A 14415-nucleotide genomic window follows, 5' to 3' on the forward strand; every position below is an offset into this window, starting at 1 on the left:
CCTGGCGTAGACCGGCGGGCCCGTGGTTGGTATGTGGTGCTCGATCCCATGCCGTACTGCGACGGCCGAAAACGTCGGCCGCGTGAGGGCCGGGAACTCCGCGAGCAGGCGAGCAAACTCGTTCGCCGCCGGGACGGTGCATGCCAGCTCGGTCGGCGCGGAGCTGCTTAATGTGCATACCAGGGAGCTGAAGGTTTCAGCGTTGATTAAACGACGCCGTTGGACGTCCACCAGCAGTCCGTGTGCGCAGAGGAAGTCGGCGCCTAGCAGAGCCATGGGCACGTTGGCGGTTACAAACGTCCAAGCAAAGCGTTGGCCGCCGAAGCAGAGGGTGACGTTGCGCGGGCCGAAGGTGCGGATAGTCGATCCGTTGGCCGCAACCAAGGAGGGGCCGCAAACCGCGGATTGCCTGTCCTGGTCAGAGGCGGGCATGACGCTCAGTTGGGCGCCGGTGTCGCACAGGAAGCGCCGTCCGGACGCTTTGTCCGTGATGAACAGTAAGTTGCCCGTGTGACTGTGGCCGGCGCTCATGGCAGGTAATGAACGCCGGCCTGGCCGTTTCCCGACCCGCCGAAGGTGCACGGGGGTCGGCATGTCCGGGCCTTCTGTCCGAACCTGGCATGATAGGAACACCACGCTTGGTCGGGTGGAGGCTTCGGACGTCGTGCTGGACGTGGTCGGCTCGGTATAGCGGCCGCCAATTGCGTCGGCAGTTCGGCCGTCGAACGCGCCGGGTGCTCGGGCGCCATGGATGGTGCATCAGGCGGCGGCGGGTCCCATGTCGCCGCTGCGATGCGCTGTCCCGCGGCGGAGATTTTGTCGGCTTCTCTGGCAAGGGCCCGGGGATCTGTGATCGTCGTGCTTGCCAGGGCGAGGCGTACCGGGTTAGGCAGCTGACGGAGGAACAGCTCCCGGAACAGGAATGCCGGAGAGTGCTCGCCGAGCAGCGAAAGCATGTAGTCCATTCGCTCGGAAGGGCGCGTGTCGCCGAGCTCGGGCAAATCGAGCAGGCGCCGTGCGCGTTCCGCCGCTGGGAGGGCGAAAGCATCGAGTAGAAGCTTCTTAATCGCGCCGTATTTGTCAGCAGCCGGCGGGTGCTCGAGGAGGCTCAAGGCGCGGGCCGCGGTGGCGGAACCAAGCGCCGCCACAACATGGTGGAAGCGGGTGTCGTCCGCGGTGATGCCTCGCAGGGCGAACTGAGAGTCCGCCTGAGCGAACCAAACAGCCGCGTGAGCCTCCCAGAAGGTAGGCAGTTTAAGCGTCACTGCCGTGTCCATGTCGGTAGGTCACCAATGAAGGAGCTGTGGCTCCCACGTCGATCGAAAGAATGGACGCGACAAAAAGCTTGAATTCATCTGAGCTGCTTTATTCGAATCAAACACTCAGGCACTCTGGGAAAAACGTTTTACGGTCAGCAATATATATCTATTCCGCCAGGGGGTTTGCCCAGGCCTGGCGCCAGGGGGCGTGGCCCCGCGTCCCGGCTGCGGCCTGGCAAGTTGAGGGCGAGCCTGCCCGGGCGTCCCGACCGAGGCCTGGCAAGTCGAGCGCGGGCCTGCCCGGGCGTCCTGGACGAGCCCGGCCTGGTGATCGCTCCGCGTCCTTGATAGGTGCAAGGCGATTGTGTAACCCCAGCGGCAGCCGCTACAATGTTTCAATTTGTAAACATTCAACATGACCTCGTTTCATCATTATCATTTGAATATTCTGTACCTGTCATTTGTTGTACCTTATTTATCCAACGGTCTCATTCGTAAGAGATTCAGAGAGCAAGTGAATTGATGATGCTGTTTGAACAAACCAATTGTCGTGTTCTCGTTGGAATCAAGTGAAACTTTAACAAATGCTCGAATGTTCGGTTAATACCGTAGTTTGCAGAGAGGGCGTGTCGGTTTCGGTGATGAGTCAGTTTCGGGAAACAGAAGGTATTTAGTCACGTGGTAATTCATATAAAAACACCATCGCTGCTGAATCACAACACTCGTTCCAGTTCTGTGTTCTCATCGTGGATTGCAGGTGAGTGAGCTACATGTGAATGGATTGCAGGTGAGTGAGCTACATGTGAATGGATTGCAGGTGAGTGAGCTACATGTGAATGGATTGCAGGTGAGTGAGCTGCAGGTGAATGGATTGCAGGTGAGTGAGCTACATGTGAATGGATTGCAGATGAGTGAGCTACATGTGAATGGATTGCAGGTGAGTGAGCTACATGTGAATGGATTGCAGGTGAGTGAGCTACATGTGAATGTGAAATTGGTCATCGTTAGCTTTTTCAGGATGTAATAAAAAGTATGTTTTGTACCTGTTATCTATTTCTGGATAATCTGAACACCCAGATAAACACCTTTACTAAAATCAATGATTGCTGGTGAGGTCTGATGAGAATGTCGTCAAAACGTGATGATTATTATTTATTTTTTTCAGGACAAACGGTGAAAACTACCTTTTGGTGCCAACAAGGTTAGTGCCGAGTTGTGTGGATGTTCATACCCATAAACAAGCATCCTAAGGTAAAGGTATGGCAGGACTTCTTTTTACACAAATATGGCAGGACTTGGGTCGGTACAGACATGATGTGTACATTGGTAGGATGGTGGCTTAAAGGATTGTCTAAACTCTAAGGTATGAATGTTGATATAGATTGCAGGTATCCCGACTGGGTTCGAATCCCGATTCGACCATAAACTGAGAGTAGTGGCAGCTCGGTGTATTACAAAGTGCACGATCCATTGGATGAATTATAAGCTGGGTGTCCTGCCTCCTCACATTAGTTGATAGAGGTTAAAGATGGAACGTTCTGTTTCGTGATGAGTGAGGGAGTTATCGCCGGCATCCTGAATAAATTACAATTTCCTGCCCTATAGACCCTGTTACACCCTTCAGATCCTGCTCGACCCTTTACAACCCGAAGATCCGATATGTGCTTTAGAACCCCTAAGACATGTTGGACTCCATGCCACCGTTTAAGACCTTCACACCTTTAAATACCCTTTAAACCCCGAAGATCATTTTAGACCCCGAAGATCTTTAAAGACCCTCTAAGACCCTCCATTACCCACCAGAACACTAACACCGTTTAGACCCCCAAAAAACCGTTGAGACCCCTAAAACCCCTCTCAACCGCAACACCTTTAAAGACCACTAAGTCCGTTTAACACCCTACATGTCCTTTACTACCCCTAAGCCACATTAGACTCGCTTCTGTTGTTTAACACCTTTAGTCCTTCACACATGTCAGACCTTCAAATACCCTTTAAACCCCTAAGACCCTTTAGAACCCGAAGACTCCGGATATCCTTTGGACTCTTAAATACCCTTCAGATGCTTTAGAACTCTAAGACCCTGTTACACCCCTTAGAACCCTTAGACTTTTTAGATCCTCTTTTAACTTTTAGAACCATAAGATCCTATATATCCTTGAGAACCCATAAGACCCGTTTGACTCCTTTCTACTGTTTAAGTCTGGTGTTGGCTTTGCGGTTAAGGTGTTTGGCTTGTAATCTTAATGTCCTGGTTTGAGCCCGTGTCAAGCCGTTGAATTAACACCAGGTGGGTTGACTTGGCATGTCCATCTTTCTGAGGTCGGAAAAATGAGTACCAGTTGACTGGAAATGATGCAACCAGCAGCTACAGGCTGCACATGAAACCACCACCGTTTAAGACTTTCACACCTTTTAATATCCTTTAAACCCTTAACATCCTTTTAGACTCTTAAAACTCTTGGGACTGGTCTTAACAGGTCCCTTTAGACCCTGTTACTTCCTTTACAATCCTGAGACCCTTTAGAACTATAAGACCCATTAAGACCATATAGAACCCTTAAACCCTTCAAGACTCCTGAGATCCATAAGACTATTTAGAGCCTGTTACATTCTTTAGGACCCTAAGATCCTCGAGGACCCCAAAACACTTTATGACCCCAACGACCATTTATAGACCCTTTAGATCCTTCAGGCACTTAAAGACTCCCAATACCCTTTGGACCCCTAAGACCCATCAGACATCGAATACCCTTCAAAACCCAAACATCCTATAGAACCCTTTGACCGTTTGACCCCTAAAACCCCTGAATACCCATGAAACCCTTTAGACCACAAAAAACTTCTTTTTTTTGGTATACCAAGTCAAGGCTCATATAAGAGCTAACACATATAACATATAATAAAGGGAGCGGGAGAGAAGAAGGGGAGAGAGAGGGAAGCACAACAGTAGAGAACAGGGACATCGGGAGATCTGTGGAAGAGAGAGGGCTGGGGAATGGGAGGGGCGGGGGGTTGGGAGGGGGGGGGGGGGGGAGGCAGCGGTGGGTTACACAGGATAAACATTTTCAAGAAAGAAAACAGAATTTAAAGGAGGTTAATTTGGGGTGGATGAACAGGGATAGAAAAGATCAAGGTTTTGATGGAGGAAGATAAGATATTGTCATGTCCGTGGCCGGCCGATGAACACCCTCCTCGGACGAATAGCTGGACGGTCTTTAATCCGAGGCGAACTCCGAATAATGGCGGTACTTTTTGGCGTGCGCGGACGGAAGGCAGCAAGGTGCTTACCTGAACGAAGCACACGGGTTGATTCCCGAAACCCACGGACAATTAAACACATGACAAATAAAATGCAACAATAATGATTGAATGAAAGTAAACGCAAGAATAAAATTAATGTGGAGGTGAATCTAACATTTCCTAGGGTGAGACGTCTCCACTCAGACACAAAAACAGACAAAGGGGAATATAATAAAACAAAATAAAATTCCCCAAGCCGGCCGGCACTCAGCTCTGGTCCAAAATTGGTGCTTGTGGATTGTGGTGATTGGTGGTCGTCGAAACTGGTCAGGTTGGCAGTGCAGGATGAGGATGGCTGACGAAAGGACCGCGCGTCAAAGCCCCACAATGGCGCCAATCAACGACGCAAGCGCACCCCTTCCTCACGATCGAAACTGTCGACACCGTTCTCTCTCAACGTCAGCGCACCGAAGAATGCCAGCTGTTCGAGCCAGTCTGTTCGAGCGAAGGGATCAACAATGACGAAAACCTTCCCGTTCGTGCAGAAATGAGAGTCCACACCGAGAGCAGAGACGCGCTCCTCTTCTTCCTTCCCTCTCCTCCAAAGCACACACTAGCCAGAAGCGCCAGCACAACAGCGACCGACAGGGAGAAGAGCCAGACCGAGAGAGAGTCTTCTTCTTCCTGCTCTTGAACCTACCCTGCTCTCTGACGTCACTCGACCAGTCTCCGAGCTCTGTCGAAACACCCCATGTCCTCTTGACCAATGACAAAGCTCGGGGCATGGCCTACCGGTTACGATCCTTTTGAGGCGGAGTTTAGCCATCGATCGAGAGTGTTCGGCTTCTGTCAGCAATTCTGCCGCTTATTGTGGGTAAATGGAAGGTTGCTGTTGTTGTAACGAGGGTTTTATGGCCATAGCCCCCCACCCCCATGTGAAGTTACATAAATAACCTTAAGCTCCAGTTTCCCTACTTAATACATCAAAATGTCTCCTATGCGTTCACGGTCCATGCTAATACTATACAATCCTACCTTTACTGTGGTAATTTATTCTCTACCCCCAAAAACGTAACAATATTGTGGTGAACAGCTGTTTTAAAGACCTGCACGGAGGAGTGGGAGAGTGTGGAAGTTTGTTCCAGAGGTGGGGAAAAGGAGGAATGAAAGAGTGAAGGTGAGCAGAGAGTCTTTATTTTGGCAGTTTAACCAGAAGAGTGTTGCTGACAGATCTTTTACGACCTGCAGGAATATTTGGGGGACAGAGCACAGACAGAGCTGGGGGAGCTAAGCCGGACAGGAGTCGGTAGAAGACAGAAAGACCACCAACCTGCCTGCGGTGAGAGAGAAAGGCCCTTAGAATCAGGTTCATCACAGGAGATTCCAATGTTTCTGAATGCCTTGGTTTCAACCGCGTGAATCCGAGCTAGGTGTGAGGCAGGAGCACCAGCCCAGAGGGGAGAACAGTATCCCATCAAGCTGCGGATGAAAGCTCTGTACATGGTGAGAAGCTCAGGAGTGCCAAGGAAGGACTTCGCACAACGGAGGATGCCCAGTCAGCGACTGGCTTTGGAGGCCAGCTTGGAAATGTCATTTTCCCAGGAGAGATCTTGGCAGATAGTGAGACCTAAAAGCTTTAGTGAAGGAACTTCTTCGAGAGGAAATGGGAGGGTTTTCCAGACGGTCCTTTCAGACATTGTGAGAGGGTGAGATGTGTCAGGATTGAAAGACATGTTCCACTTGTTTAACCAGATTTTATCCAGGTCTGCAGAGAGTGAAGAGGCTGCAGACTGCCGATCTGAGGGGTGAGATATGGAGTGATAGAGGGTGGAGTCATCAGAAAAAAGAAACAAAAAAGGAGAACCATCTTTAGAGGCCACTTTTCCCCGCAGAGCGGGGGTTGGCCAGTCATCAGCAAAAAGACAGATCAAAAATATTTTAAACCCTTTTAGACCCCAAACACACGTTAAGGCTCCATATAACCCAAAGACCCTCAATAACCCTAAGACACTTTTAGAACCTTTAGAACCCCTAAGATCCCTTGGAACCCAAAGACCCTGAAGACCATTTTGACCCCTAAAAACGTTTAGACCCTGAAAACCGTTTAAAACCCCGTATAACATACAGACAACTGTTACGTGCTCCTCCCCAAACCCCGGTCACGGTGTACCTCCGAGCCCCCGAGAGGAGTCACGGCAGAAAGATGTGTTATTCTGTATGTCTTAGATCAATGGTGAAACCGCACCAATTGTTACCAACAAACAGGTATTGTATTAAGATCACACAAGAATAACAGTACAAAAAAACAATAGTAATCAATTGTACAACCAATATATATTTCCGATGATGGTACCATCATGTTCGTACAATATAACTCATTGTGCTCCAAGTGAGCAAAAATAAGAACATTCCCAATGTCTCTATTCCCGGCTTCAAGCCAAAGTTGGTTCCGGCTTCAAGCCAAAGTCGATCCACTCCAGTGATCGTCCGTACGATGTCGTATCGAAACCAGAATCCTGTTCGGATGACAGTCACAGTCCTGCTGCCAAAGCTGCGCAAAGGCGCCCTCAAGGCGACTGGGAATCTGGTATGGACGTTCCACGGCTCCAAATCGGTGAACCGCAGATTTCCAACTCAAAAGCCAGGTTACACACACACACCAGATTAACGTCTGAATGCGGTGAAAATGATTGAAGCGAAGTGAAAAACCTTGAGCGATGCGCAAAGCGCGCGAGTCAAAATGGCCGACGGCCCGTTCTCGAGGTGTCACGGCACTACGATGATTCTCCTCGGAATCAACCGCAAAACCTGACACGCAGGTTGATCTGTCACAGCGATAACAACTCTGTTGCAGGAATCCCTTTCCCGGGAAACCCAAAGTTCACTCGTGACCCTCGTTCGCCAATCGTTCGCTCCAGACCTCGAAGCAGCTCGGCTTCTTGTCCGACTCACTCGCTCCGCCTTCTTCCTCTCCTCTTCGTCCGGTTCCGGTTTCATTTAAAACATTAACTTTTTTTACCTTTTGAAAATAGTAATCTCTATCTCCCTTAAACGACAACAATAATAGTACATGGAATCAAAAATGTTTACAGTGGATGAAAACCACAACGGAAGTGACGAATCCGTAACACAACTAAGACCCCAAGACCTTTTGTAACCGTAAGACTCTTTAGACCCCATTACACACTTTATAACCATTCCACCCCAAAGATCCTTTTGATCTTGTTCAACCCTTTTATAACCCAATATATCCTTTAGATCGCGAAGACTCCTGTCTTCCCTTTTAGACCTTCACACCTTTCAGACATTTTAATGCCATTTATACCCCTTTGACCTTTATACCTTTTTTAGAAGTCTTAAGATCCCTTCGACCTTTGAAGACCCTTTTGACCCCAGTTAGACCTTTTGACCTTTACATATTTCAACCTTTACACCTTTTGACCATTTTAGCTTCACAGACCTTTTACCTGCTTTCATCTTTGCAGCGAGACAATTTAGATCTTTCATTCGCAATCAATGACACAAAACAAGTCCTGGTGATGGTCTGCAATCTGATTGCATGGTAATTTATCCCGTTCGTTCTCAATGTTTTTCAGGAGCGGATATGGTTGATCAAAGTCTTGAAGCAGAGCTGAAACAACTGGAATGCCACTTCACCTGGAACCTGGAAGCTTCTGTTCGAGAAGTGTCATGGTTCGAAGAAGCAATTGAATTCCAGTTGAAATACAACTCTGAAGTTTGGAATCCCGCAGCACACAACTTCCTCGCTTTCATTGCTGCAATGAAGAATAGTTGGCCTTGTGCTTTGCAGCACCTCGCTGCAGCTGAAGAAGCTTCCCGGAAGACATCCCATCAAGAAATGAGCGAACACAATTTGGTCTTGTACAGCAATTATGCCTGGGTCCATTTCCAAATGAACAACCAGCAAGAAGCCAATTGTTATCTTAAAAAAGTGCAGAAGATAAGCGGTGAAACCAAGGTTGGAGATTGTACCTCACCGGTGAATCCAGAAGTGCTGGCTGAGAAAGGCTGGACCTTGTTTCGTTGTGGGTTTGATCATTACAACAACGCTGCAATGTGTTTGAAAGAAGCATTGAAAAGTCGACCAGATCATGTCCAGTGGACTTTGGCATGTGCCATTGCATTGTGGCGTTGGGAGTTGAAATATAATCGATATGATTGTTTCAGGACAAAACCTTTGGAAGGAGAGAAACTTCTCAGGCGGACCCTTGAACTTGACCCAGAAAACAGTATGGCGTCGATACATCTGGCAATCCGTTGTCAAGCTAAACATCAAATGGAAGAGGCACATTTACACTTGGGGAAAGCCTTGCACAAGGCCTCAAACCATCCTACCATCCAGAAGTACTTTGGTCAATTTTTAGAACGTGAAGGTTCTCCAGAAAGTTTGAATGAAGCAATAAGAATCGTTCAAGATGCATTGAATACCAACCCCAACAACCCAACACTTTTGTACACTTTGGGAAAAGTTTACTATCAGAAAGCGAAACTTTTGAAAAGGGAGAGAATGGAACCAAAGACCAAACAAGGTCAAATTAAATGTTTATTGGACAAATCAATTTACTTTAACCAGCAATCATATGCTGTGTCTGAAAAGGCATTTGTAAAACCAATGTGTGATGTTGCAAGAACCTATGCTGAGGTTGGGATGATAGATCGGGCACGTAGTCTCTACAATGATCTTTTCGCTGACCAAGAACGTCTGACGTGTTCAGAAAATGTTCAGATTTTGCATGCTCAATTTGGATTGTTCCTTGAGTCACAAAATAATGTAGAAGAAGCAAAGAAGCATTTTACGTTGGGCCTTCATATGAATGAGAATCCAAATGCTGCAAACATATGCAAAAATGCACTAGAGAAGTTGTCTCGACCACGATCCTGGTTTAAAAACTCAGATGGGAGCAATCCATAATTTCCTGTTGCCTCCTCTGCCACCCATGATAATTTATGTTATTGTGGAGTAAAAGGTTTGTGGTTTACACCATGCGTTTACTCCTAAAATTGCTATTTATTTATACTAGTACACCCGCTCACTTCGGGAGGGGCAGGAAGGGTCATTCCTCTTTTGGGTATTTCGATTACAGTCGATCTATGGTCGGATCTCAAGAACATTGGGTGTGTGGTCATTTACCAAGTTTCTTGTGAAGAGATCGCCAAGTGGTTTTAGCATTTGAGCAAGCACTCCATTCAAAACCGTTAATGAACGGCTGGCTTGGCAAGCGCTAGCTAGCTGCTTGGTAAATGAGCACAACCCGGGCTTCCTCCCTTTCCGTTTCATGTTAAACAGCAGGAGCGAGTTTCAAAAGTTCGTGACGAAAAACGCTGCATTGGTGGCAGAAAGGATCATGTTATTAACCCAACCCTTGTGGGGTATGTAGAGCACAGTAGATCTTCGCTCAGTTCTGGAAGTAAAACTTACCTCACGGATGTCGGGATTCCTCCAAATTTCTTTGTTTAGTGTTATAAACAGAATTAGCGATTGTTCAAAAAGGCAATCTTTTTCTTTTTTTTCATGGATATTGCCCCAGACAAGGCATACAGCCACTCTAGGTAAGGGGCTAAGAGAAAGTGAGAAAATACAAAGATAAAGCAAAACAAAATAAAAACTAGAGATGTTCCAGGGAACCTGAACTCAACTGGTCTATATCAATATGGTTAGAATATGCATAATGGAACCACAAACTATATAGTTTATATGTGCTAAAAATATATGACAAAAATTGATTTTTCAATATGGCCGCCCTGCCGCGCCCATTTTTGGGCGTGCAACGCCCAAATGCAATCCCAAACTAGTTTACGTCTTAAATATGCTGCATAACAAGTTAGTGTATGGGTGAGCGGAGATGGCAAACCGGGTCTTACGTCCAAACACTCGTGTGGGAGGAACCAAGTTAGAAAGTCCAACAGAACATTTGCCATGAAAATATTTGTAGAAGAAACCAACAGTGGCAATTGACCAATGGTGAGAGAGGTTGAAGAGTTGAACCCATCTCCACACCAACCTAGACTAGACGGATTTATGGTAAAAGGCCATGTATAAGCTTCGAGGTGCATTTTGGGGGTAAAAGTTGGGAACCTCACTTTTTAACATAATTAGGGCATGCCGATTTGGCACGGGAACATTTGATGCGAGTACACTATCAAGCCATGGTATGGAGCAATGCTCATTGTGCCATAGCTGACCTTCCTGCACCTGTGGAAATGGGATGGAAACATGGTGATTCTGATGTCACTGAGTCCATTCCCAGAAAGTTGCCTCGAGATGATTTATTGTGCTTGCCAGAAGCAATGCAAGACTCGACACTGCAAATGTCGCTATTCAGAGTTGAGGTGCACATCAATGTGTGCCTGTCAGAAACAGTGATGATCAGACCCCTTGTATGAATTTGATGTAGCTTGGCAAAACAACATGTGTGACATTCCTGAATGTTTGTGCTTCATGGCCATGTATACTTAATTTTAGAATAAATGGTTGTATGAAACATTGTCTTATTAAAACCATTTCCCATTTTATAGTGTCCAATTTCAATATCAGTTTGATTGTCACTTTCAATATGTCGCCAACCATCATATAGACTCGACGGATTTATGAAAAGGCCATGTATAAGCTTCTCGGTGCATTTTGGGGTAAAAGTTGGGAACCTCACTTTTTAACATAATTAAGGCATACTGAATTCGATTAACCCGGTCCCCAAGCCGAATTTTGAGTTGTTCTTTTGAGTTTTGAATAAACTGCTGAAGAACTTGGGCATTGGTGAACTCACAGAGGAGACAATCAAATCTGCAGAAGCGTTCGTCTGCAGAATATATAATGTGCACAGAACAACCTCTGTTGATTCAGCACGACATATGTTGTTCTCCAAGACTGGTAATCCAGAAGCAATGTCACCGACAAGTGATGCTCTTCATTTCCATTTGATGCGAGTGCACCATCAAGCCATAGTATGGAGAAATGCTCATTGTGCTATAGCTGACCTTCCTGCACCTGTGGAAATGGGATGGAAACATGGTGATTCTGATGTCACTGAGTCCATTCCCAGAAAGTTGCCTCGAGATGATTTATTGTGCATGCCAGAAGCAATGCAAGACTCGACGCTGCAAATGTCGCTATTCAGAGTTGAGATGCACATCAATGTGTGCCTGTCAGAAACAGTGATGATCAGACCCCTTGTATGAATTTGATGTAGTTTGGCAAAACAACATGTGTGACATTCCTGAATGTTTGTGCTTCATGGCCATGTATACTTAATTTTAGAATAAATGGTTGTATGAAACATTGTCTTATTAAAACCATTTCCCATTTTATCGTGTCCAATTTCAATATCTGTTTGAATGTCACTTTCAATATGTCGCCAACCATCATATAGACAAGACAGATTTATGAATAAGGCCATGTATAAGCTTCTTGGTGCATTTTGGGGTAAAAGTTGTAAAGTTAAAGTAAAACAACTGCATGTATATACATGATATATAAATGCTTGTTCAAAGAAATTGTCCAAAAAAAGGCAATTTGGCGGCCATTTTGTTTATGCTGATTAGAAGGTCAAACACTCAACATTCGGCTTGGAAACCGGGTTAATCAAATTAACATACCGGAATTATGTTAAAAAGTGAGGTTCCCAACTTTTACCCAAAAATGCACCTCGAAGCTCATAAATGGCCTTTTCCCATAAATCTGTCTGGTCTGTCTATGAGGACGGTCTCGTAAAACACTTCCCACCCAGACTATGATATGGGGGTTCAGGCACAGGTCACTCAACACATTCAGAAGGGTAAATGGCTGCATGGTGTTTAAGGCTGACGAGAAATAAACAAATAACACACGGACAACGGTTCCATTCTGGTCAAGGTGACTTGTGATTAGATGAAGTAAACTGCGCCAGACATCTTCAACACCTCGTCTTGCTTTGTATGCAAATTGTGAAGGATCCAGTTTATGAGTTACATCTGATGTTATAAACTTCACCATCAATTTCTCCATACATTTACACAAGATGGAGGTAAGGGCAACAGGTCTATAATAATCATTGAGCTGCCTTGGGTGAACCTTTTTTGGCACGGGAATAATAATGGACTTTTTCCAACAAATAGGAACAGTGTGAGTCGCCAAAAGTAACTGAAACAATCGAGTAAAAACATTACTAAGTTCGAAACAGAACTCTTTCAGAATACAAGACTTGATGCCATCTGGACCACAATACTTCCTTTTACTCAACACCATGAAACACCTCACGACATCAGGTTCACAAATTACAGGTATGGGACACGCTCGAGTATCGAGATCCTCCCAGAGCTTCACATTTTACTTGGTTTCCTGGAACATCAAATCTCACATAAAAGTCACTCAATTCATCCACAAATTTGGAATCTGGAACATTAGTGGGCAATGTACCATCCTTGAGCCTCATTCATTCCCATCATATGCCTGAGTCCCCTCCAAGCGTTCCGAGCATCATCATCGTGTCGTTGTTCTTCAATCTCATCCTTGTTCGACCGTTTACACTTGCCAGTGACAGACCACAGTTCTTTCTTCGGCTCCCTGAGGGCGGAGTCATTCTTCTTCAGGAATGCACGCTTCTTCTTCATCAAACAGGTTTTCACTTCAGAGGTAACCCAAGGTTTGTTATTAACCTGCGCTCGTGAAGCGAAAAACGGAGTTTAGCATTCAGTTGTGTACGTGTGCCGTACGTGTCTGCATTTTAAAAATTCATTTTCTCAGCTACCGTTGGTCCGATTGACACGAAATTTTACCATTGTAGAATTTTTTCATTCATAATTATGACGTCATAGGTCATGTGGTACGGACGCCATCTTGGTAAAATGTTGCACCTCCATATCTCCGAAACCACGCAATGGAAAAAATTGAAACATGGCTCATTGTCAAGTACTTCGCTTGGGGAATAAGATATGTTAATGATGATGTAATCAGTACTTTAATTATGACGTCATAATTCGACAAGTACAACACATTGTGAATTTTTTTTCTCAGCAACTCTGGTCTGATGGGCACGAAATTTTCACCATCGGAGCACCTCCTCCTGTAGAATATTTTAATGATAATCATGACATCATCGGTCATGTGGTACAGGCGCCATCTTGGAAAAACTGAAAAATGGTGCACCTCAATTTCTCCAAAACTGCTGCATGGAAAAAATTTGAAACGTGGCTCATTGTAAAGAGCTCCATCTGGGGAATAGGTGTTGTTAACAATGACGTCATTGGTGCCATAATTGTGATGTTATAGTTCGACAGGGACAACGCTTAGTCTGATCAGTTTGAAATGTATTGGGCGTGATCTGTGCAACAATTATATTAGAGAAAATAAATGTGTGATGTCATCACTCATGTGTTCTAGCAGCCATATTGGATTGTGGAAGTGTAATTCAGTGTAACTTATTGATTGGCACTGGTAACTTATTGATTAAGACTGGTAACGAAGCTGATACATTTTACCTGCAACCTCTGTGAAAGCCGAGTTCGTAAATGAGTGTCAGGAATGTGCCCGAACATGGTAATCTCTTGTCCACCTGGTCACAGCCCCAGGCTGGAGCACCCTCCTACTGTGTAAATGGAAATCACAGCAGGAGGGGAGCGAGTTGATGCCAGGGCTTGGTGCAATACATGACCTCGGGGCATCAGCGGAAGAAGGATTAACGTTTCAGCGGACAGAGGATTAAGTCCAGTTCGTCCATATAAACTAGAGCAAACGTGGAGTCGACAGGACTTGCTACGTGAAGCGCTGACCGAACGGGAGTGTCGGATGAACGAGAAGGACCAGCGAAAAGAGTTAACCTGATCCATTATATTATGCGGTATCATTTTGGTAATTGGATGAAGTGAATACAGTTTAATAAACTAGACCTTTTGTAACCTGTGTCCGGTCGTTGGAGTC

The 14415-nt window shown here is 45.8% G+C and overlaps 1 protein-coding gene across 1 annotated transcript; it reads left to right on the forward strand.

Moving 5' to 3' along the window:
• The first annotated feature begins 1982 nt into the window (after window positions 1–1982).
• Window positions 1983–11826, forward strand: LOC137436357 (antiviral innate immune response effector IFIT1-like). The gene is made up of 3 exons (XM_078786336.1): window positions 1983–2016; window positions 2425–2460; window positions 8099–11826. The coding sequence occupies exon 3, from the start codon at window positions 8107–8109 to the stop codon at window positions 9433–9435; it is 1329 nt and encodes a 442-aa protein (XP_078642462.1). The 5' UTR covers window positions 1983–2016; window positions 2425–2460; window positions 8099–8106; the 3' UTR covers window positions 9436–11826.
• Window positions 11827–14415: the final 2589 nt, after the last annotated feature.

This window comes from Myxine glutinosa, chromosome 11 (assembly GCF_964187855.1).
Source record: "Myxine glutinosa chromosome 11, kmMyxGlut1.1, whole genome shotgun sequence".
Classification (NCBI taxonomy): domain Eukaryota; kingdom Metazoa; phylum Chordata; class Myxini; order Myxiniformes; family Myxinidae; genus Myxine; species Myxine glutinosa.

Coding starts and splice junctions, on each gene's coding strand:
- LOC137436357 (XM_078786336.1), top strand. CDS start 8,107: ATGGTTGATCAAAGTCTTGAAGCAGAGCTGAAACAACTGGAATGCCAC.